This window comes from Petaurus breviceps, unplaced genomic scaffold (genome assembly GCF_028583685.1).
Source record: "Petaurus breviceps papuanus isolate PSGF00001 unplaced genomic scaffold, PetGlider_PUasm1.0 118, whole genome shotgun sequence".
Taxonomy (NCBI): Eukaryota; Metazoa; Chordata; class Mammalia; order Diprotodontia; family Petauridae; genus Petaurus; species Petaurus breviceps.
In genome coordinates, this window is record NW_027185616.1 from 26,277,830 (window position 1) to 26,303,567 (window position 25,738).

Consider the following 25,738-nt stretch of genomic DNA (forward strand, 5'->3'; position numbering starts at 1 on the left):
CACACACACACACACACACACACACACACACACACACACACACACACTTTTTTCCTGAAGTTCTACTTATATTTATTGGGGAATCATTCCCTTCTACCTTCATCTCTTGGGATTCTCCTAACCCATAGTACTTCCTGACTCTATTAGTTTTGTTCTACTTAATCATATCTCCAGCCTCAGTTCCTAGACTAACACATTTTTTTCTTGCCAAGGAGTTTCTTAGGGAAACACTGATGTTTGTCAAGTTCAAAGGCTTAATTAACTATATGCTTTTATGAAGGTATCTTTACCAAAAGGCTTAGCTCCTCTCTTTAACATAATATAAAGATAAGTTTCAGTTCTCAAAAGCAATGTCTGAAGAATGAAAGCTTGGCAGGTCCTACAAAGGGTTCAGAAATGGACTGTCATCTAATCTAAGGACCAGCCTAGAATATTTGTCTATTGAATGATATTAATCCTCCCCCTGGAGCCCAAGTATATCACTTTAATGTCATACTGGAGTCTCATGTCCCCCGGAAACTAATATCCAAACTTGTTTATATATTTAATGCCATCCAAATTAAATTATCAAAAGAATTTATTGAATTAGAAAAATCAATAACAAAATTCATTTGAAGACCAAAAAGTCAAGAATATCAAAGGAAATAAAGAAAAAAACTGAAGGAAGTAGTCTTAGCAATACCAGATCTTAAACTACCTTATACAGCAGTAATTATCCAAATTATCTGGTACTGCCTAAGAAACAGAAAGATAGATCAATGGAACAGAGTACACATACAATTTAACAAAAATTTAACAACTTACTTCTGACAGATAAAGCATATGATACAAATAGTTCTCATTAAAATACTAAAATTTGTTGGCTATTTGAACACAAGCCATAATGTACTTTCCTAGTATAAAGGCTGTTCCTGTGGCAAAACTAGACTATAGTTTTCTAACTTTAGAATAAAATATATTTCCATACCAGCACAGAATATTCCAGGGACTTCACTCCTGACTATAAGAGTCCGCACTTTCTTATCAGATTTCAAAGCATCCACGGCTTTTGATAGCTACAGAAAATAAGGGAGAAAAACATTTTCAGGTTTATGCCAATATTTTTTCTTTATAGTATAAGAAGCAAATAGATTTATCTGCTCACTTACCATTTTTATGAGATTTTTACTGAGAGCATTTTTGGCATAAGACCGGTTTATTCCAAGCACCACAATTCCTAGTTTAAAAAACAAAAACAAAAAAACCTGAGTTAGTATGCCAGAGAAGTTGGGGGTGATGCGTTAGGGGGCGGAACATAAAAGAATGACACATAAGAACAAGACCATGGACACCTACTTAATGAAATTGAAATCAGCTATTATTGATTATTTTTATTTATTTTTAATTTGATTATAGGATTAAGCTCCATTCTTTAGAAGAGTCAGCTCTATAATAAGGGAGACTAACATACATAGGGTCTTAAATCTAGGTTACCTATAGATTTAGTGAACATATTGAAATTGAGAAGACTGTCATTTATTAACAGATAATTTAGAGTAAGACAAAATAAATTAATCATAGGATTACTCTTTTAAAAAGCTAGATACCCCTTTCTGGCAGAAAGAGGGGTTGACCAGAGACTAAGATTCCCTTTCTAGCAGCTGGAGAAAGGTTGGCCAGAAGTTAAGTTCCTCTTTCCAGTCTTAATGGATATGGTCTGTCTTTTTTTTTTTTTTTTGAGCTAACGTCTAAGTTGAGTAATGAACTCTTCTAAGGAAGATAAAGGGGCTCTGAGGAGGGGGAAGGGGGTGATGACTGTCCACCACTGACCACCTTCCTCTTTCCCAGTATACTTTCTGGTTATAAAAGGCACCACCTGCAGGAAAGGACTTCTATCACAGGATTAAGGAAGTCTGGGAGAAGCCAACTCATCAGGTGATCTGCCTTGTTCAAATGAATTAAATTCACAACAAATTTCTGTCCTATCTTTATTTCTCTATTTTTGTTATAAAAACCAATTCTGTAAATCACTCCTTGTCTCTGACCCCTGAGGAATCAGGTGACCTGATTTGGCATGCAAATATTAGCTCTTCAAATTAAATCATGTGTCAGTGACTTTTTCTCAGTTAAATTAAGTTTAATTATCTCAATATAATTATCTCAAAATAATCTCAAATTAAATCATGTCTCAGATGTCTCAGTGACTTTTTCTTCTGTTTCCTTTTTATTTCAGATAATCAATTTTAACATTAAATCAATGTCTTTATAAATCTACTACATATATTACAAGAATGTTGGGATAACATATTGTTTGGGTTTTTTTAATACTTAGGTTAAGTTTACCATATAGACAGCATAATATCCAAAATATATTTAAAAATCTCAAAAGAAGGGTTTTTTCATACACTTAACACTTTTAGAACTAGAGGCTGTGGAAAGAGGGCTGTCTGGCCCCGGCCTTCGGCTTCACCTCTTCTTCTCCTCGATCATCTAAACTACTTATCTCACTCTTGCTAAATTTCACCTCAAAGCCGAGTTTCATTCATCACTGTCAGCAAAAGGATTCAGATTTATTAAAAGGCTTTCAATTCTCTGGAAGATATGCCGTATAACATTAACCGTGAAGTTGCTGATATGTACTGAAGTATCACTGATTAAGAGTAACTTGGAAAGAAGGTATTTTTGATTTAATAAAAAGTCTAACTTAGAATGTTTTAATGAAACACACTTATTCTTTTCAGGCACCTTTTTAATCACAAATAAAGAATAAAAATTTTACCCAGTACCATCATTCTTAAATCTCCAAACAGCCACAACACCATTTACATGTACCTCATCTACTCTTAACTTCACATCTACCTTTATGAAAATAACTCCCAAATCTACATGACCTACCTTGATCTGTCTCTTAATGTCCAGTAGTGAATATATTTTCTCCTTAAATAATGTTTATTAACAATTCTGAATGTGGCCAGCATCAACAAGAATGAACATTTACATATGCAAACAACAAAAAGAGGCCTGTATATGAAAACATGACTATCTACCAGACACAGAACGCCTGTTTAAAGCATATAATAAATTTAGCATATAAATTTCATCTGACTTATCTGTGTCTCCCTCGTAATTTCCCTTTTGTTCACTTGTTAAAATGTTTCAATGACACTATTTTCTTTCGTTCTGACATCATTATTGCTCAGATTACTTTCCCCTCCAAGTCCCCCTTCCATTTAAACATACACACACACACAAAAATCTCCTTGTTACACAATAAGCATAATCAAGCCAAACAAATCTACATACTGGCCATGAAGGAAAAGGTTATGTTATTCTGTACCTCAATTCCATCACGTTTTGTTCAAGTAAGCATCCTTCAACATCGGACCCTTGGACCATATTTGGTCACTGCATTGATCAGGATTAAGTCTTTCAAAACTGTTTATCTTTACAATGTTGTAGTAACTGTATAAAATACTGTCCTGGATCTAATCACTTGGCTCTGCATAAGTTTATATGGTGTTTTCACAGATTTCTATGAATCCCTAGAGGTTGTTAGGTGACACAAAGGACTGAACACTGGGCCTGAAGTTAGGAAGACAAATTCAAATCTGGCTGCAGAAACTTACTAGCTACGTGATCCTGAGCAGAAGGGTTTGCCTCAGTTTCCTCCACAATAAAATGGGGATATTAATAGCTACCTCATGGGGTTGTTGTAAATATTAAAGGAGATCATATTTGTAAAACACAGTTTCTGGCACACAGTAGGTACTTAAAGATATTTGCTTACTTCTATCATTTCTTATGGTACAAAATTATTACATCACACTGATATACCATAATTTGTTCAGCCATTCCTTAATTAATTCATTTTCAGTTTTTTGCTACAACAAAAAAAGTGCTTCTATGGATTTACTGAAGCTCTCAATTAATTGCTGGATATTTCTACTTAGATTTCTGACAAAAATTATCATGTCTAAACCAAACTCCTATTTCCTCCAAAAGAGAGACTTCCCTTTGGATGTTTCTTGGCCATGATATTAACATTCTTCCAGTCACTCCCAGTCACTCAGACTCAAAACCTTAGAGTTATCTTTGATAACATAAAGCCAATCACTACGTATTCTGAATTTTTCCTTAAAATGTCTAATACATACATTCTTTTCTATCCCCATGCCATCATCTTGTCCAGCTTATCATTTCATGAATGAACTATCAACAGTTTCCATCTTTTCCAAATCATCTTCCACAATGCTACAAGATAAATTTTTCTAATTTTGCTAATATCAACACTCAAATAAAAACTCCCTGCAATTAAAAAAAAAAACCTTCCATCAATCAGGGTTAAAAATTGCTTCTCTTCACAATGTTGTAGTAATAGGATAAAATAATCTCCTGGATATAATCACTTGACTCTGCATCACTTTATATGAATTTACTCAGGGCTCTCTGATTCCCTAGAAGCAGCTAGGTAGTTTCCAAAAACCTACAGAATAAAATGCAAAATTCTAGCATTCAAGGATTCCAAAAGGGTGGTCCAATTTTCCCTCTTGCCCTATCATTAAATGATATACCTTTAATTTGGTCAAACTGGTCCATTCATGTTCCCTGAAATAAACTATAACCGTCTCTCTCCCGTACCACTATTCAAATAACTTCTTATGGCTGAATTCTATCCCTTATTTAAATTTCAGCTGAAGTAATCCTTCCTCTATGAAATGCTTACTGAATCACTGAACACACAGTAACTTTTCCTCTCTCTGAGTTTTAAATGCCTTATTACACTGGCCCCAAGCTAGCTTTACATCCTCGTCATACATTCCTTCCATTCTTGCATTCTACAATCCAGCCTTCTTGCCGCCCTTCTTGCTGCTCCTAACAACATTTCATTTCCAATCTTTATGGATTTATACTGACTAACCTTTGATGCCTGAAATATACTGCCTCTTCAACTCTAAGAATTTTTTGTTTTTCTTCCCTCTGAAGACCTACAATGTTTACAATTTTTATTTAAAATTGTTCCAAACCTGCGTACCAAGGAGTTAATGCAGGAGTATATGAACCTAAATGTGCACCAAATTTATATATTTTCTTCAAAAATACACAAATGCTATTATATTTGCTAAAATAATAAATGCTCAAAATACTGGATTTATGGTAACTTTTTGTCATGTACATGCTCAATCTACAGTTATTGGCAGTAGCAGCAGTAGTAGTAGTAGTGATATTGATAATGACTAAAATTTACTTAAAATTTTAAAGTTTGCAAAGAATTTTATGTTATCTTATTTGAATCTAAAACAACCCTGAGGTAAGTATTAGTCCTTTTTTACAGACAGAGAAACTGAGTTCAAAATTATTGCCCGAGGTGCCATAGCTAAGTAACTGCAAGAGGTGGGAAGTGGAAGTCTTCCTGATTCCAAACCCAGAACTCTATCTACTATACTACGCTGCCTTTCTAATAAGTAGTACAACTTATATCATATTAGGGATCTGAGGAAAAAAAATTTCACTAAAAAGAAGTCCTCGTGTTCAGAAATGTTGGAAACACTTATCTATACCACATATTGGCACTTAACTGATATTTTACATATGTCTTTTCCAGCTAGAGCATATGTTCCTTTGGGAAAGAATATACACACCACACTACAGGAACTCAATAGGAGTGCTTAGTAAGCTAAATATATTCTCTTCACTGTTTTTATACTTCCCTAATTGACTATATTTAAAATTGGCTGTGAAACGCATTAAGAAAACCTAGTATCCTATTAATATCTATTACAGGAGATTCACCTCTCTGAAAAATGTTGCTCCCCAAATATGATAAAACTCACCCTTAGAATTCACAAAAATACACAAATAAACTTCAGTCAAGGTTGATAAATTATTAATTAGCATAGTATGCTACAGTGAAAATAACAATGTCCTAGTTTAAAAACCTGGGTTGTAATGCTCATTCTCCCATCTACACAAAATCTTTATAATAGTTTCTTATACAGGCATCTAAAGGCTTGATTAATGAGGGATTTAGTAGGGAATAAATAGGCTTTCAACAATGAGCCACATCTTTATATAACTCAGTGAAAAGTGTAGGAAATAAAAAAGAAGAAAGAAAATAATCAACAAGCACTTACTAAATGTCTAGAATGTCAGTAACTAGGCACTGAGGAGACAAAAACAACAGTCCCTAACCTCATGGAGCTTAACATTCCATTAGGAGAGCTAATATGTACATAAATAAGAATGTAAAAAATAAAAATACACAATAAAGTTTTGTTTTGTTTTGGTGGAGGGAAAGTATTCCCACCCTTTTTTATGCGGAGGGTAGAAGAATCAAGAAAGGCTTCATGTAGAAGGCGGCACTTAAGCAGAATTTTGCTCTGAAAGGTAAAGGTAAAGAGTGAGTACCTTAGAAGCACAGCCAGTGGAAAGCCACAAAGATGAGAAATGGAATATAATGTATTAGGAACAGCAAGAAAAAAGACAAGGTTTGGTTGGAGTGCAGTAGTAAGGTAAGTAAAGTAGAATAAGGGTAGAAAGGTAGTCCAGGACCAGATTGTGAAGGCCTTTAAAAGTAAAACAAAAGAATTTCTATTTGATCCGTAAGGCCATAAGTCAGGTAATCAAGAGTCAATTATAAAAAAAAAGTCAATAAGCATCCATTAAATGCTTACCCTGTACTAAACTGAGCATACAAGGAATGACATGGATAAGGTCATTGTCTTCATGCAGCTCCTATTCTAATAGGGAGACAACATGTAAACAATTACATACACATAAGATGTAGTCAGGTAAATGGGAGGTGCTCACAGGGAAAAGCACCAGTAGTGAAGAAAACTAGTTAAGTGTTAAGGAAGAAGGTGGAATTTTACCTCAGTTAAGAAGGATGCCAAGGGTGGGAAAATAAAGCATTCTAGACATGGAGAATGGCTAGCCACTAGCCACATGAAAAGGCACAAAATCAGGTGATGAAGTCCCTTATGCCAGGAAAGCAAGAAAGCCAGTGCTGCTGGGGGCTGGGGGAGAAGGAAGTGAATGACAATGGAGTGTAAGAAGATTGGAAAGGTAGAAGGGTCTTGTTCACGAAGGTTATTAAAAGCCAAGAGGAAGCCAATAAGAGCTTATTGAGTAGAAGATTAACACAGTCAGACCTGATATTAAGGAAAATCACTTTGGAAGCTATGTATAGGATGCACTGGAAAGGAGAAAGATTCAAAAACCAATTAAAGGTTATCCACTCTAAAAATCCTCAACAGAAAGATGGCTATCTACTCTCTTTTTCTACTCTTATCCCTATCTGCATGACCTCACTGAGATTATTGTTTAGTGATTACAAGAAAAAAAAAGTATTTTATTTCATGTAAAAAGCCATTTTGCAGGCTCTTTTTCAATAAGGTCTAAGCCAAAATAGATTTAAAAAATAATTCAAGATCCCATATAGACACAACAAAACTAACTCCGTACCAGAACTATGAACAAAATGCAAGCTATATATTTGCCAAAGGTATTTACTATCATGATGGAGAAGACAAGAGCACAGAAACCAAGTTGAAGAGGGATTCTCTGTGGGCAGCAAGGTCGATGCTCCTATGTAAGAATGACATCACACTGATTGTATTATATCTAGTAACACTGCAGAAATTCCAGAAAGAGATCTGTAACCATTCGGAATGTGACATGGCAATCCATAAACAACATACTAAGTTAATGAAAAATCTCCACTACCTATATTTCAACATGAATTTTGATGGATAACCTACAGAATGTGTTCCTTAGTATGAATGTCTGAAATAGGTCAGAATAACATTGTGTTGGACACAGTGTTAACCAGAAAAGGAGAATGGACAGAATTAACTTTGGAAAGTTTCAAAGCTCTTTTATTGACCCAAAGCTTACCAATGAAAGCAAAAATCTACCTTTTTAAAACCAATATTTGGTCAATGTTGCTATAGAACAAACAAGACATGGAATAAAAACTGTGTCCTGCAAATTAAAAATTAGTATCACACAGGGGAATGGAGAGGCATACGGTGGGCATAAACAGCCTGCAACAAATAATCAATGGACTTTTGGTTCAGATGAAGATTACTTGATCTAAATAAGCAAACATGCCTCCTGTAGACAGTATACACACACACATACCTATGCATATATGTGCATATCATATATTTTTTCAAATGTACACAGATGCTATTACACTTGCTAAAATAATAAATGGTTAAAGTACTATTGGATTTATGATAACTTTATGTCATCTACATGTTCAATACACAGTAGTGGTGGTGGTACTATTGCACCCTTGCAGCCGAGTCTTTTTTTTTTTCCCAATGAGGCTCTGTTGGTTGTTGCTGTGTTAGTTTATTCTTCTGCATGCAGAAAAATACTCCTAGAGTAGTGGGCAGAGCAAAGTATCAAGAGATTTAAAATGAAATCCATAATTGATTTTGGAAGTCTAGAGGAGAAAACTGAATGAAGAATGAATAGCCTGGCAATTAATTGATGAAGAATTGAAGAACAATTTGTGGTACGTGACTTTTTTTTTTTTTGACATGAACGTAATGGAAACACACTGTGGTGTAAGAAATTGTTTATCCATTCTTCAATCGATGAACATCTACTGTGATTCCAACTCTCTTACACTACAAAGAATGCTGCTGTAATATTTAGGTTTTCACTGTCTCATCAATGACCTCACTGGGAAACAAGCTAACAATGGAACCTCTGAGTCAAGGGCGTATTTTAGTTATATCACATGCCTAATTCCTAATTACTTCCTCAAACTCACATACTATTACTAATTTAAAACTACACCATGCAACAATGCAATAATTGCTCCCTAACTTCTCTGACAACTAGAACTTTTAAAGTTTGAAAAGCTTTTTCACAAATAGCTCATTTGATCTCATTTTCTAGTCTGTTCCACTGATCTACTTCTCAGGTTTTTAAAAAATATCAAGTAGTTTTGTCGACCAATCTGAGGCCTGGAAGTGCTATTTCCTCTTCACCACTATCTCTTTTCATTCTTTCCCTTGATATTCTACATCTTTTGCTTTCCCAAATAAACTTTATCAAGTCCTATAAAGTATCCCTTTTGATAATATGGTTAGTATAACATAAAAAGTATAAATCATCTTTGGTAGAATTATTATTTTTATCATACTGACATGATTCAGCCCTGAGTACTTAATATTTCTCCAGCTATCTAAATTGTTCAAATTTTTTTTTTTTTGCCTTTTGGAGGGCAATTGGGGTTAAGTAACTTGCCCAAGGTTACACGGCTAGTTTTTTTGTGTGGGTGTTAAGTGTCTGAGGCCGGAACCAAACTCGGGTCCCCCTGAATCTGGGGCCGGCACTTTCCTCACTGCGCCACCTAACCGCCCCAATTGTTGATTTCTTTAAGGAGCACTCTGTAATTAAATCTATACAAGTACTTTATGTGCTTTGATAGATTACCCCCCTCCTCTCAAAAAGATTTAATGCATTTTTAATTATTTGAAATCAATTTCCTTTTGCATACTGATTATTGGATTTTATTATGATGTACAATTGAAGTCAATTTTGTGGATTTTGTAGCCTGCTTCTTTGATAAAGTTAATGTTTCAATTAGTACTTTTGTGGATTCCCTAGGATTTTCTAAGTGAGTCATCAACAAATGGAACAGTTTATCTATCTTAAAGCCTTAATATTTTTCTATTTTCTAATTATTATTGTTATAAACTAACACAGCTAGATGTATATAACTAGTAAGTCAGCATGATTTTTATTAATTATTGTTATTTACTGGAAAAGCTTCTAGTGGATACCCATTTGATACCTGCTTTTGGTTTTAGACACTTTTAAAGATGTATTAAATGGACCCTCTACACCAGTGTTTGAGAGGGTTTTAGCATAAATTAATGTTGTACTAAGACAATTTTTTCTGCTTCTATTGAGATAATCATATGGTTTTTCTAACGTGACTGAGTTAACTACTTTCCTAATATTGATCCACTGTTGTATCCCTGGTATAAATACAACTTTGTCATGATGACTAATTTCTTCAAAGAGTTGTAGTTTGGCACAGAAGTGTAAAAAATAAAATACTGGGGTGGCTAGGTGCCACAGTGAATAGAGCACCAGCCCTGGAGTCAGAAGGACCTGAGTTCAAATCCAGCCTCAGACACTTAGCACTTACTAGCTGCGTAACCTTGGGCAAGTCACTTAAGCCCAATTGCCCAGCCTTCCCCCCTCCAAAAAGCAAACAAAAAAATAAAAAAGAAAATACTATTAAGTGGGGAAAAAAAATTTAATTGGTTATCCGTAATGTTGTTCTGTGTTGTTCTTTTGTGCTTTATCCTTCCCAGAGTTAAGGTATTAGGATTATATTGCAAGCATAGAGAGTCTGGCAAAGTGCTTCCTTTCTCAATTTTTTAGTTTAACATACTATCAATACTGAGTTCTTTACAAATTTAAAGAATTCAAGGGGTGGCCAGATGGCACAGTGAGAGTGCCAGCCCCAGTGTCTGGAGAGCCGGAATCGGTTCCGGCCTCAGATACTTGGCATCCACACAAAATAACTGGCTATGTAACCTTGAACAAGTTATTTAACCTCAAGTGCTTATTAAAAAAAAAATCTCCAGTGAATCCAAAAAGACCAGGAATTAATCCCCCAACCATTTCCTCAGCTCCACTAAACTGGTAGTTCCTTTGCTGTTTTATGTCCTCTTCTGAGATTTTGGTAGTCTTCTATTTGGTATTGTTTGGAAATTTTATATTTTTGAAGATATAACCTCTATTTACTTTGTATTTTCAGGGTTTTGGTGGGTTGTTTTTTTTTTTTTAGCATACTCAGTTCTGGTAATTTTTATTTCCTAAGATCTTGTTATTTCACCTTCTTAATTTACTGTTTATATGTATCTGATTTTCTGCCTTCTTACTAATTTTATTAATTAGATGGACTGAAGGTTCATCAATTCTGTTACTCTTCATAAAACCCACCTGAGTTTTATCATTTCTATTGTCTTTTGGGTTTCTGGCTTATCTATTTCTCCTCTAATTTTCACTCTCTTAGATTTTAGGTTTATTTTGGAATTATTGTTGGCTTCCTAATTTTTATATGCATTTACTTAATTCTCTCTTTTAAAGGATAATAGTTTATCCCCAGAAGGATGCTTTTAGCAGTATCCCAAAGATTTTGTTATATTTTCATCGTTATTATTTTTTCACATTATTGTTCCTATGATTTGTTCTTTGATCCACTCATTATTTAGGATCATACTATTGGGAATACATTTAGGTCTGTGTCTTCATGTTGGTAAATCCTGAACTAATCACTATTTTTTATTGAGTTTATGGCCTATAAAAGAAACATATAATATTTATATCTCTTTTAAAAATTTATTTGCGAGAAGCTGGAGCTCCACACTGCTCCGGCTTCCACCTTCCCAAATCCATGTAAAAAGGGGACTCTAAACAAACTTTAGAGCTGCAGAACCCACAAAATGACACAAAGAAGCTAACCTCCACTGAGGACAGCCCAGCAGGCCGTCAGGAATCGGCCAGCCCAGCCCCATGCTGAGGCTTTAGCCCCAGGGCGGGCCTGACCAGCCGCTGGCCAGAGGGAGTCCAGATCAGCAGTAGCTGTGGTCGTTTCCAGATTTATCAACACATAGATGCAAAGGACAAAGTGAAAGGTCAATGCAGTCTGGACTTTGGGACCCAGTAAGTGGGAGTGCATGGCTTTTGCCCCCGGGGCGAGAAGCCACTGAGACACTGGAACAGCCAGCCAGCACCCCATGGCAGCTTCAGCTCCTGGTCTGCAGAGTTTAGGGGGACCAAGCACCAGTCTGAGGGGTAATAGCTCTTCCTTTAATCTGCTTGGATCTGGATTGCAGTCTAGGATGGAGGTCCCGGGGTGTGTGTCCAGCTTGCCAGAGCGTGTGGAGACCTCAGAGAGGGCACCCATCTAATACCTCCAGGAGCTGAGAAAACCCCAGCGTTTGGGATGAAAGCTCCCCTGTCTGGTGGCAGAGTCCTAACTGTGGCAAAAAGGCCAAGTGACTGAGGGGCGACATGACCAGGCAAAGGAAACAAAGCAGACACAAGATTCCAACATTAGACTCCTATTTTGGGGACAAAATGGAGCAAAGCATGGAACAGGAGGAAGACAGTGAAGTCAAAACTCCTGCACCAAAAGCTTCAAAGGAAAATACAAGCTGGTTTCAGGCCATAGAGGATCGTAAGAAGCAGATAAGAGAATTGGAAGAAAAACTGGGAAGAGAAATGAGAACAATGCAAGAAAATTATGAAATGAGAGCCAACAGCCTGACTGAGGAAAATACCACCTTAAAAAACAGACTAACTCAAATGGCAAAAGAGGCTCAAAAAGGCAATGAGAGGGGCGGCCAGGTGGCTCAGTGAGTAAGAGCACCAGCTCCAATGTCGGGATGACCTGGGGATCAAATCTGGGCTCAGTTACTCAGCACCACACCCAGAAATAACTGGCTGTGTAACGATGAGCAAGTTACTTAACCCCAATTGCTTTAAAAATAAATAAATGAATGAATATAAATAAATAAATAAGGCAACGAGGAAAAGAATGTCTTAAAAAGCTGAATTTGCCAAATGGAAAAAGAATCTCAAAAGCTCAATGAAGAGAATCACTGCTTTAGAATTAGACTGGAGCAAAGGGAAGCTAATGACTTTATGAGATATCAAGATGCTGTTAAACAGATCCAAACAAATGAAAGAATAGAAGGCAATGTGAAATATCTCATGGGAAAAACCACTGACCTGGAAAATAGATACAGGAGAGATAATAATTTTAAAAATTATTGGACTACCTGAAAGCCATGACCAAAGTAAGAACCTAGAAATCATCCTCCAGAAAGTTCTCAAAGAAAACTGCCCTGATGTTTTAGAACCAAAAGGCAAAATAGAGGTTGAAAGAATCCGCCAATCACCTCCTGAAAAAGATCCCAAAAAGAAAACTCCTAGGAATATTATAGCCAGGTTCCAGAATTCCCAGATTAAGGAGAGAATATTACAAGCAGCCAGGGAGAAACAATTTGAATATTGTGGAAAAACAATCAGGATAACCCAGGATCTGGCAGCTTCTACACTGAGGGATTGAAGGGCTTGGAACACAATATTCTGGAGGTCAAAGGAGCTGGGATTAAAACCAAGAGTCAACTACCCAGCAAAACTGAGTATCATGTTTCAGGGGAAAAAATAGTCATTCAGTGGAATAGACTACTCATGCGTCCTGTAGATAAAAAAAAAAAACAGAGTTGAATAGTAAATTTGACATTCAGATACAAGAAGCATGAGAAGGTAAACAGGGAAAAGAAATCATAAGGAACTTATCAAAGTTGAACTATTAACATTCCTACATGGAAAAACAATAATTGTAACTCACGAAACTTTTCTCAGTAGTTGAAGGGAATAGAAATATATATATATATATATATACATATGCATATATATATGTATATGTATACACACACATATATATGAGGGTATATGGGCATATGAATACATATGTGAATGTGTGTATATATGTTTACAGATATACATAGATAGAGGGCAAAGGACCAATTTAACAGGAAGAGATGATACTTAAAAGGTGAAATTAAGAGGTGAGAGAGGAATATAATGAGAGGAGATGGGGAGAGACAGAATGGGGTAAACCACCTCATAAAGAAGAGGCAAGGGAAAATGGTTACAATGGAGGGGAAAAATAGGAAGGCAAAAAGGTCAACCTTTCTGTCTGCTGTGTCCTTAATCAGTTCCACTGACTGACATCTCTCTTTAACCAATACCAAATTATTGAGAATTACTGACTTTTTAGGCTCTTGGCCTTATTTTAATTTTTGTTGTTTTGGTTGTCTCATGCAATAATACATCATTTTTTTGTTCCTTCTAATTTTCAAAGTCTGATACTTGAGCAAGGGTTTGTAGCTCTTGTGACAGTAGGGTCCTTGCTATCCCCCAAACAAGCTACTCTATCTTTTGGCTCTAATCATTTTCTCCATCATGCAGACCTGCCTGTAATCCTCCCCTTTCTCATCTCCCCTGATCAATCTTTCTTAGATCCTTTCTCTTCTCTAGGTTTTTCCTCTTTCTCAGTTTCCTTTACTGGATCATCATTCACGTTCCACCTCTCAATATGGTACATCCCAAGATTCTGTCTTGAGTCCTATTCTCTTCTTTCTACATACTCTCTCAATGAATTCACTATCTCTATGACAATCAGAGCTTTGTGACCATGCCAAGAGTAAGTACCAGTCCTATATCATGAATAGTCTACTGGATGTGAAAATGGATGGCCCCTAGACATCTCAACCTCAGTATGTCCAAAACGAACTCATCTTTTCTAAAAACTCATCTTTTAAACTTCCCTACTAACATTAAGGGCACCAGTATCCTTCCCAGGTTTACAGTCTGTGACTCATGCTCAACATCTCAGTATTTATGATCCAATCAGTTGCCAAATCTTATATATTGTCCTCCCACAATACCACTCACATTCACCCTGTTCTTTCCATTCACATGGCTACCACTGTATCTCATCCCCTTATTACTTGGACAACTGAAACATCTTAAGTGATTTCCCTATTTTGTCTGTCCCCACTACAATCCCTCCACACAGCTGCAAAAAGTTATATTCCTAAAGCATTAAGTATGACCATACCACAGCCCCATATTACTTCTAGGATCAAATTTTCTAAATTGCTGTATGGCATTTAAGCTCTTCACAATCTGACTTCAACTTACCTTTCTACCTCTTTCCAGGCATACTATACATTCACCTACTCTTCAGGTAAGCTAACCTGGACTTCTTGCCATGTCTTATACAGGACACACTGCAAAGTTTGTCCTCCAAACCTATGATACACTCCCTCCTCATCTCTGCCTTCCGGAATCCTTAAGCTACCTTTCAAGTTCAGTTCAAATACTACAACTTATATATATGTATACGTGTGAGTATGTATGTATGTATGTACATACACATGTATATGAGGCCTCTCCCGCGTCCCACCTTCCAGCTCCAGTTCAAAAAAGCTCCTATGAAAAAAAATTACCTTGTATTTAGTGTAACTTATTTTATATATACTATGGTTTCTTCCCTCAAGAGAATATGTTACAGAGAGGATGGATGATTTAATTTTGGTATTTATATACCCAGCAGGTAGCAAAGCACCTGGCTGATTAACTGATGTTACACAAGTAACCATCTAACATCTACTTGAAAATCTCCAATAATGGGGAACACATAGAAACCCATTCCAATAATTGGTAGATCTAATTGTTAGGAAATTTTCCCCCATACCTCAAACCAAATTATGCCTCTCCTTGTAACTTCTATCCCTTGTTTCTTAGTTTTGTCTTCTTTTTTTTAAATTTATTTTTAGTTTTCAACATTCATTTCCACAAGATTTTTAGTTACATTTTTTTCTCTCCCTGTCTTTCCCCTACCCCCACCCCAAATTAGCAAGCCTACTGAATACCCCTTCTCCTAATCTGTTCTCTCTTATATACTTTCCCTTCACCCCCCTAACTTTCTAGTAGTGCAAGATGGGTTTCTATACCCCAGTACCTGTATATCTTACTTCCCAGTTGCATGTAAAAAACAATTTTTAAACATTTGTTTTTAAAATTTTGAGTTCCAGATTTTTTTCCCCTTCTTTCCTCCTTACCCACCCCCACTGGGAAGATAAGCAATTCAAGATAGATTATACATGTGTAGTTACCCAAATCATTTCCATAGTAATTATACTGTGGAAGACTAACTACATTTCCCTCCATCCTATCCCCCCCCCCATTCTATTTTCTCCTTTGACCCTATCCCTTTTCAAAGATGTTTTCTTCTAACTACCCTCACCCCCAATCTTCCCTCCCTTCTATCCTCACCCTCTTATCCCCTACCTACCTACTTTCCTGTAGGGTAAGATACCTAACTGAGTGTGTATGTTATTCCCTCCTTAGGCCAAATTCAACGAGAATCAGGTTGTTAATTCTATCTTCTTGAAAGCAGCAAATAAAGAACACGTCTTTTAAATAACAATCTGTCAAATATATGAAGATAGCTATCATGTCTCCCCAGTTTCCAATTCGTTCAAGGCTTCAAGTCTGAGATGAAAAAAAAATAACACAAAACAATTAAAACCATGAATAGAATTCATAAAAAATCTCAAATAATCACGGAAATGCAAAACAACTCTAAGATGCCACCATACGCTCATTAAATTGGTACAGATTGCTCAAAAATTATCAAATTCAATGATTCAGTGTTGGCAGAGATGGAAAAACAGAAACACTCATGATGGCACTGGAGTCTGTCTCATCACTATTTCTTCAGTCTCCTCCTATCTGTCTGACTATTCACTCTCCCTCTCCTTTGCTGGAACATTGTTCTCCAGCCCTAATCTCCCCTAAATTCTAATAATGCCTGGCTGAATATGTTCACCTGGATGTCCTAAAAGTACCTCAAACTTAACACATTTAAAATTTTAAAATCATTATATTTTCCCCCAAAAAAATTTCAATCTTCCTTGACATTTTCCTAGTTTTGTTGATATCACCTTTTTTCTAGTCACCAAGATTCAAAATCAAGAAGTAACCTAGACTCTTCCTCCTCTCTCAAATAATCCTATGTCTAAACACCTCTCAGTTCTATCCCCCTTCTAACTTGAAGAGCTCATAATCTAATTCAGGTTTTTGTCACTTCCTATTTTTCATGTTTCCATTTTCTTTCCTCTATAATCCATGCTCCACACAACTACCAATATTCTGAAAATATAGACCTGATCATCTTACTCCCCTACTCAAAAATTTTCAATGGCTGACTATTGTCTTTAAAAGTATAAAAATGTTTACCAACAAAGTTAAGAAGCAAGAGATAGAAACAGGAATTCCATTTAAAATAACTGTAGAAAATATAAAATACTTGGGAGTCTACCTGTCAAGACAAATCAAGGAACCATATGACCACAACTATAAAACACAAATAAAGTCAGATCTTAAAAAGTGGGAAAATATCAATTGCTCATGGGTAAGTCAAGTCCATATGAAACAAATAACAATTCTACCTAAATTAATCTATTTATTTAGTACCATGCCAATCAAACAATTGAAAATTATTTTATAGAGCTATTAAAAAATAACAAAATTCATCTGGAAGAACAAAAGCTCAAGGATAACAAGGGAATCAATGAAAAAAATGCAAAAGAAGGAGGTGTAGCCATACAAGATCTCAAAATGTATTATAAAGTGGTAATTATCAAAACAATATGGTACTGGCTAAGAAATAGAGTGGCGGATCAGTGGAATGGATTAAGTACAAATTATATGATAGTAAATATTATAGCAAATGGCAATAGTAATCTAGTATATGGTAAACCCAAGGATCCAAACTTTTGACAAAAATTGCTGGGAAAATTGAAAAACAGTATGGCACAGACCAACATCTCATACCATATACCAAGATAAGATCAAAATGGGTATATGATTTACACATAAAGGGTGATACATAAGCAAATTGAGAGAGCATGAAATAGTTAGTTTATCTGTCCAATGTATAGCTAAGGGAAGAATTTAGCACCAAAAAAGATATAGAGATCATTAGAAAATGTAAAATTTTGTAATTATAAAAATAAATTCTGATTATATAAAAATTAAAAAGTTTTTGCACAAACAAAATCAATGAAACCAAAATTATAAGGAAAGCAGAAAACTGGGGGAAATTTTTTGCAACAAGTATCTCTCATAATGACATCGTTTCTCAAATATATAGAGAACTAGGTCAAATTTATAAAAACAGAAGTCATTTCCCAATTGAAAAATGGTCAAAGGATATGAACAGGCAGTTTTCAGACAAAGAAATCAAAGTTACCTGTAGTCATGGGAAAAATGCTCTAAATCATTACTGATCAGAGAAAGACAAACAACTCTGAGGTATCACCTTACATCTATCACAGTGGCATATGACAAGAAAGAAAGAGGCTGAATGTTGGAGGAGATGTGGGAACACTGGGACCCCAATGCACTGCTGGTGGAGTTGTGAACTGATCCAACTTAGGCTCACAGGGCTATAAAACAATGCATTCCCTTGAGTCAGATCTAGCAATACCACTGCTCTGTCTATGACCCAAAGACAATAAAAAAAAGGGAAAAGGACTTATCTGCACACAAAGATTTATAGCAGCTCTTTTTGTGGTGGCTAAGAATTGGAAATCAAAGAGATGCCCATCAATTGGGGAATGGCTGAGAAACTGATTGCGATGGAAAATTGTTGTGCTAGAAGAAATAACAAGCAGGATGATTTCAGAAAAACCTAGAAAGACTTACATGAACATAGGGAAGTGAGAGCAGAACCAGGAGAACATTGTGCCCAGTAACAGCAATGCTGTCCAATAAAGAATTGTGAATGACAGTTATTATCAACAACGATCCAAGTCAATCCCAAAGGATTAATGATGCTGTTCACCTCCCCAGAAAGAACTGATATCAACTGAATACAGACTAAAGTATGCTATTTTTCACTTTCTTTTTTTTCTTTTATTCTTCTTATACAAAATGACTAATACGGGAACGTTTTACAAAACTGCACATGCATGCATAACCAATATTGGATTGCTTACTGCCTCAGGGAGGGGAAGGACGAATAAACTTTGGAACTCAAAATTTCAAATAAAAATGTGTGAAAAAAGTATAAACCTTCTATTCTGGCATCTAAGGCCCAGCACGATATGATACTCCTCTACCTGTCCAGCTTGATTTCATGTTATTCCCCATTCGTCTCCATTCTATTATATCGGCCTGCCACCTGTTCCATGTGGGAAGTATCCCACCTGCTGCGTATTTGCCTTTTGCACCCTATGTCTTACAGCCTTATTTACTATACCCCCCCATGTCTGGAATAGATTCCACCTCCTCTACCTTAAAGGATTTTACTTTCTCCAAAGCGCAGCTCAGGTAACACCTTTTACATGATGATTTTTTTTTTAATCTCTACCCTCCAGTTGATAACAGCCTCTCTTTCTTGAAATTATTTTGTATTGATTTGTATTATACTTTGTATTTATTTAAAATACATGATGTACCCCTTCAGCAAAATGTAAGCTCCTCCTAAATGTGAATGTCCATTCAAGGCCCTGTCGTGAATCTTCTTTTCTCTCTACACTCCTGATGATCTCATTTAATCCCATACATTCAATTATCATCCATCTCAAATTCCAATACGACTCACTGCCTTCTCCTTGAAACCCAACATCCTCCAAATTTCTCTGTTTTTGTTGAGGGCAGCACCGTCCTTCCAGGCACCAAGGTTCACTATCCTAGTCATCCTAGGGGATCTCTTCTCTCTCCCTTCCCCCCCAAGTCACTCAGTGGCCAAATGTCATTGTTCCATTTCCTTACCATCTCTTAAATCATGTCCCTGCTCTCCTCTCTCCAATCAGTCCTCTACAAAGCTGCCAAAATAATCTTTCCAAGGCCCAGGTCTCATGGTGTCAGTCCCCTACACAAAAAAATATCTTCAATGAGTTCCTATTATTTCTAGAATAAAATGCAAATCCCTTAGCCCATTTCTTAAGATTAGTTCCAATCTACCTTTCTAGATGTACTTCACATGACTCCCTTCATAGTAAACACTTAGTGAATGCTTGCTGACTGGAGTCATGCGCTGTGCTGCAGCCAAACTAGACTACCACTATTACCCTTCTCCTCCAATTATGTATTAGGTTAGATTTTCCTTAAAAGGTGACAAAGCAGGGAACTGACTGGACCAGGGGTAAGCTGAAGCTGGGCCTCCCCAGACCAGCTTCCTGGCAGCCTCTAGGCTGTGCTGAAGTGGCTTCATACTCTCCTAGGGGGAAAAAAAAGAGGTCCAGCACACCACCTTTCTGATTTAGTAGATTCCTAAGACCATGAAACCCTTTCCTGTTGAAGAGAGAGAGATGACCCCTCCCACAACTGCTAAAGCTAAGTATCCTCTCCTTACATATCCTTGCTCTCTTAGGACTAAGTAAATCTTTTCTTAACTGTTCAAAGACAAGTGCCTCATTTTATCCATACCTAGAACCCAATAAGGCATTAAGTCCATTCCTAAGACCCACATAGTTTAGCCCATCCCGTATGTGAATCTCAAAAAAGAGATCATTTGCTCCCCACAAATGATCATCTAAACACTGCAATCATTTCAATATCACATATACTAAAATTGAAACAATACAGAAAATATTAACATGGACTCTGCCCCATGTATTTAAAATTTATGAAGCATTTTATATTAATAAAAATCTCCAATGAAAGGAAAAATAATATTCCACAAGGCAGTGAATTCTATTTTTTAAACAGCTGTAATTGTTAGAAGGCTCTTATTTGAACTGAGTTAAGCTGTCTCCCTTTAATTTCACTTATAGATTTTAATTCTGCCATCACATAATAGTCATTCAAATCCCACTGTTGAGTCATGTTGAGGTTGCACTCACCTAAAACTGTAAATATATTTCATGTGAACTGTCTAGCTTAGTTTTCTCCAGGACTTTAGTATTTTTTTGTTTGTTTCAATGATGGTCTATATGCTTGTTGTTTAATTCAATATAGCTTAAGTTCCAAGAAGTTCATCACCAGGTTGGCTACAGAATAATCTTAGAACCACAGCTTATCTTGAAAACTATATTACCCACAGAAAGGGTTCATAATGTGTTTTAAATTCAATTTCAATATGTACACACCTACCATGTACAAGGTACTACATGCAGGCATCAATGAAAAGAGTACCCACATTCACAGACTAAGAATTCGGTATGCATTCTCAAACAGAGTGAATGTGGATTTGACTGAAACCTTATTTATTATAAAGGAAGGGCTCTATTGCATCAGAAGAGAGTTGGTGGGAAGTAATAGAAATGAAAGGGAAAAAAAAAAGACTGCAAAGAGAATCAATGAAAACATTTCAAAAGCAGACAACAGTGCAAGAAAAGGACACAGACAAGCAGAACAATTACGTTACTACAATATTAAATTTAACATACACTTAAAAGTTTGAAATTCACATTTTCTCATGGAGTCCTATTTTTGTTCTTTGTGTATTGAAATGTTCACATCTATTGATAAAAATTGGTTTGTTTTTTTTTAAGTATACTCACTGGTGGAATTACAGATCCTTGAAAATACAACATTTTAACCATGTTAAAGTGAATTGTATTAGCTGTGACCTTTCATTAACACATTGCTGGATCATGATTTCATCATTCCACAAAATACCTAACCCTCTCAGATTTCCACAGTTTCTAAATTTGATAAGTGTAATATCAAGGTCTTCAAGTCACTTAAAAAAAAAGGTTGGAGGGTTTAGATGGAGCCCCACTTGCACACTACCTTCCTCCAGGACATATATTCAAAAATCAACACTTCCAGGGGGCGGAGCCAAGATGGCAGAGTAGAAGCATAACCTCTGAGCTGCTCTGGCTTCCACTTTCCCCAATCCATGTAAAAAGGGGACAAACTTTGGAGCTGCAGAACCCAGAAAATGACACAGAGAAGCTAACCTCCCACTGAGGACAGCCCAGCAGGCCAGCAGGAATACAGCAGCAGTGCTCTGGGAGCCAGCCCAGCACCACACTGAGGTTTTAGCCCCAGGGCGTGTCTGACCAGCCTCAGCCAGGAGGGACTCCAGATCAGCTGCAGCTGTGGCAGTTTCCAGATTTATCCACACACAGAAGCAAAGGACAAAGTGAGAGGTCAGTACAGTCTGACTTTGGGACCCAGTAAGTGGGAGTGCATGGCTTTTGCCCCCCGGGGCAAGAAGCCTCTGAGCTGCCAGCACAGCCAGCCAGCGCCACTTGGCAGCTTCAGCTCCTGGCCTGCAGAATGTAGGGGGACCAAGCACTAGTCTGAGGGGTAATCGCTCTTGCTTTAACCTTCTTGGATCTGGATTGCAGTCTAGGATGGTCCATGGTCCTGGGGTGTGTGTCCAGTTGCCAGAGCATGTGGAGACCTCAGAGAGGGCACCCATTTAATACCTCTGGCAGCTGAGAAAACCCCAGCAGTTAGAATGAAAGCTCCCCTGTCTGTTGGCAGAGGCCTACTGTGGCAAAAAGCCCAGGGCTCCAGTGACTGAGGGGGCTACATGACCAGGCAAAGGAAACAAAGCAGACAGAAGATTCCAACATTAGACTCCTATTTTGGAGACAAAAAGGAGCAAAGCATGGGACAGGGAGAAGACAGTGAAGTCAGAACTCCTGCACCAAAAGCTTCAAAGGAAAGTACAAGCTGGTTACAGGTCATAGAGGACCTGAAGAAGCAGATAAGAGAAGTGGAGGAAAAATTGGGAAGAGAAATGAGAATGATGCAAGAAAATTATGAAATGAGAGTCAACAGCCTGACTGAGGAAACTAATACCTTAAAAAACAGACTGACTCAAATGGCAAAAGACTCTCAAAAAGGCAATGAGGAGAAGAATGCCTTAAAAAGCCAAATTTGCCAGATGGAAAAAGAATCTGAAAAGCTCAATGAGGAGAACCATTGCTTCAGAATTAAATTGGAGCAAATGGAAGCTAATGACTTTATAAGAAATCAAGATGCTGTTAAACAGATCCAAACAAATTAAAGAATAGAAGGCAATGTGAAATACCTCATGGGAAAAACCACTGACCTGGAAAATAGATCCAGGAGAGATAATTTAAAAATGATTGGACTACCTGAAAGCCATGACCAAAGTAAGAACCTAGAAATCATCCTCCAGGAAGTTCTCAAAGAAAACTGCCCTGATATTTTAGTACCAGAGGGCAAAATAGAGGTTGAAAGAATCCACTGATCACCTCCTGAAAAAGATCCCCAAGAGAGAACTCCTAGGAATATTATAGCCAGGTTCCAGAATTCCCAGATCAAAGACAAAATATTCCAAGCAGCCAAGAGGAAACAATTTAAATATTGTGGAAACACAATCAGGATAACCCAGGATCTGGCAGCTTCTACACTGAGGGATCAAAGGGCTTGGAATATGATATTCCGGAGGTCAAGGGAGCTGGGATTAAACCAAGAGTCACCTACCCAGCAAAACTGAGTATCCTGTTTCAGGGGAAAATATGGTCATTCAGTGGAATAGAGGACTTTCAAGCATTTTTGCTGAAAATACCAGAGCTGAGTAGAAAATCTGACATTCAGATACAAGAAGCAAGAGAAGCATGAGAAGGTAAACAGGGAAAAGAAATCATAAGGAACTCACCAAAGTTGAACTATTAACATTCCTACATGGAAAAACAATAATTGTAACTTATGAAACATTTCTCAGTAGTTGAAGGGAATAGAAATATATATATATATATGAGGGTATATGGGCATATGAATACATATGTGAATGTGTGTATATATGTTTACAGGTATACATAGATAGAGGGCACAGGACCAATTTAATAGGAAGGGATAATACTTAAAAGGTGAAATTAAGAGGTGAGAGAGGAATATAATGAGAGGAGATGGGGAAAGACAGAATGGGGTAGACTATCTCATATAGAAGAGGCAAGGGAAAATGGTTACAATGCAGGGGAAGAATAGGAAGGCAAAAGGGAATGGGTCCACCTTATTCCCATTGAATGGGGCTTGAGGAGGGAATGAAATACACACTAAATTGGGTATCTCACCCTCCAGGAGAGTAGGGGAGGGAAGGGGATGAGGGGGGGGGGGGGATGAGGGAAGGGGGGGCAGGGGGGGGTGGGGGAGGGAAGTTGGAAGCACCCACTTTTGAAAAGGGATGGGATCAAAGTAGAGAATAGAACAAGTGGGAGGTGGGATAGTAGGGAGGGAAATATAGTCACTCTGTTACAATGTATCTATTATGTTACTGTTTTGCATTAGCTACACATGTACATCCTATACTGAACTGCTTATCTTCCCAGTAAGGGTGGGTGACAAGGGAGGAAGGGAATGAATCTGGATTTCAAAGTTTTAAAATCAAATATTCAAATATATGTGTATATATGTGTGTGTGTATACTATTATTAATACTATTTTATATGTAATTGGGAATTAAGATATACAGGCTCTGGGGCATAGAGATGCACTGGAAAAGTCGAAAGGGGTATGGGAGAAAATATGGGAGAGAGCAGATTGGAGGAGGGGATATCCTGTGGGACTGCTGTTTTGGGGTGGTGGGTAGGGGGAAAACGGGGAGAAAATTTGTAACTCAAAATCTGGCGGAAACGAATAATGTAAATCAGAAGTTAATAAAGCATTTGAAAAAAAATCAACACGTCCTAATGAATAAAAATAACTACAATATATTATCTAGCCTACACTCGTCCCCTTTCTTCCTGCAAGACTATTTTAGGGGCTTTTATCAAACTCCAAACCTAAGGTGTGTATCATTTACCTAGCCTGCTAGTATAAAAATTCAGTAGGAATACTGCCAGGCTCTGGATTTCATCTGCCAAGAGCCTGTCCGTCCCCCAATGTAAGCAGGTCACAGACCATCTTCACGGGGTCCCACTTGGTGATCTGCCCCTCAGCGGGCATTGTGCCAGACTAGTTCGGCGACAACAGAAAGGCATAGTTTGTCTTCAGGTCCAGCCTGGAAACCAGGAGCTCGGCGTGTCGGGTCGGGGCACAGTCTCCAAGGACCTGAGCCACAGTGCGGGAAGGGAATATTGGAACTCCATCAATGAGAGAAGGCGTGCGTGGTGCGTGCTCTCTCCCTCCCGGCACCCCCCCCCCCCCCCCCCTTTATTCTCCTCCTCCAGGTAGCGGACTCTCAGCTCCTCCTCACCTTTGGCCTCGGAGCCGTAACTCCGGCCGAGGCCTGACCCAGCGCCGGGGGAAGCCCGGCAGCCACGCCAGGACGCCGAACCCATTCGCTGCCCCGACCCGCCAGCCACCAAGCCCGGACCCAACCGGGCAAAGTAAGCGGCCGCCAAGCGGACGCCGCACCCCTGCAAGACCCCCAGACCGCCGGCCGCAGCCATACTGTTTAGCAGGCCGACCCCGCCCCTGTCGCCAGCCTTCGGCACGGCCCTCGGGGCTGCCCTTGGACGCGGCGGCTCCGGCTCGGGCCGCAGTCCTTCCGGGTCACACGGAGGCCGGCGCACGCCGCTGGGGGAGGCGCCCCGCCCCGTGACGTCATGCTCTCCGCCCGCACCCCGCAGCCTCGGCTCCCGCAGCCTGAACTCACCCAAATGGGGCAACCAGGCCCGCGATTCGCTGCAGGAGATGGCGTGAGGGGAAAGGCCTTTAACCTCCCCGCGGCGCGCAGAGCGCGGTGCCGGGCCCGGCCACGCGTGGCGATACAAAGTAGCAGCCCCAAGGTTTGCAAAGCTCCTTGTGGCGTGGCGGAGGAGTCAGGTGTGCCCAATCCCAATTGTGCAGATGGAGAAACGGAGCACAGGAGGAAAGCGTTTGCCAAAAGATCAGTTTATTTAAAACATCAGCTTAAAATAAATAAACCCTAGGAAAGTGGTAGCACCCAAATAAGGAGTCAAGTCCCGTCTGAATCCGGACCGGCGCACAGAAAGATCCCTGTCATTCCTTACACGGAGGTTAGAATGGTATATAGAGAACCCGAGAAAATCCCTTACAAATCTAGTCAAGACAATTAACTTCAACAAAACTGCATGATGAAATATATTCGTATCACTCATCAACATTTCTATATATTACCAAACAAAACACGGCAGGAAGAGAAAGAAAGAAAAATGACATTCTAAATAACTGCAGACCGTTTAAAATACGTGGGAGTCTACTTGCCACAGTACACAGGAACTAGATGAATTCAATTACAAAAAAT

General features: G+C 38.1%; 1 protein-coding gene across 7 annotated transcripts in view; it reads right to left on the reverse strand.

The window, feature by feature from the left end:
• Positions 1 to 25,537, reverse strand: part of AUH (AU RNA binding methylglutaconyl-CoA hydratase) — a 218,563-nt gene extending 193,026 nt beyond the window's left edge. For 5 of the 7 annotated variants that reach the window (XM_069087402.1, XM_069087425.1, XM_069087417.1 and 2 more), the window contains exons 1-3: positions 24,679 to 25,042; positions 1,149 to 1,215; positions 968 to 1,055 (exon numbers count right to left, since the gene is read on the reverse strand). In XM_069087402.1, coding sequence (XP_068943503.1) covers positions 968 to 1,055; positions 1,149 to 1,215; positions 24,679 to 24,920 — 397 coding nt within the window. In that variant the 5' untranslated portion in view covers positions 24,921 to 25,042. Of the gene's footprint in view, positions 1 to 967; positions 1,056 to 1,148; positions 1,217 to 19,374; positions 19,439 to 24,678; positions 25,043 to 25,126 lie in introns of those variants that run through there. The other 2 variants (XM_069087435.1, XM_069087445.1) reach the window with 2 other exon arrangements.
• Between the last annotated feature and the right edge of the window lie 201 nt (positions 25,538 to 25,738).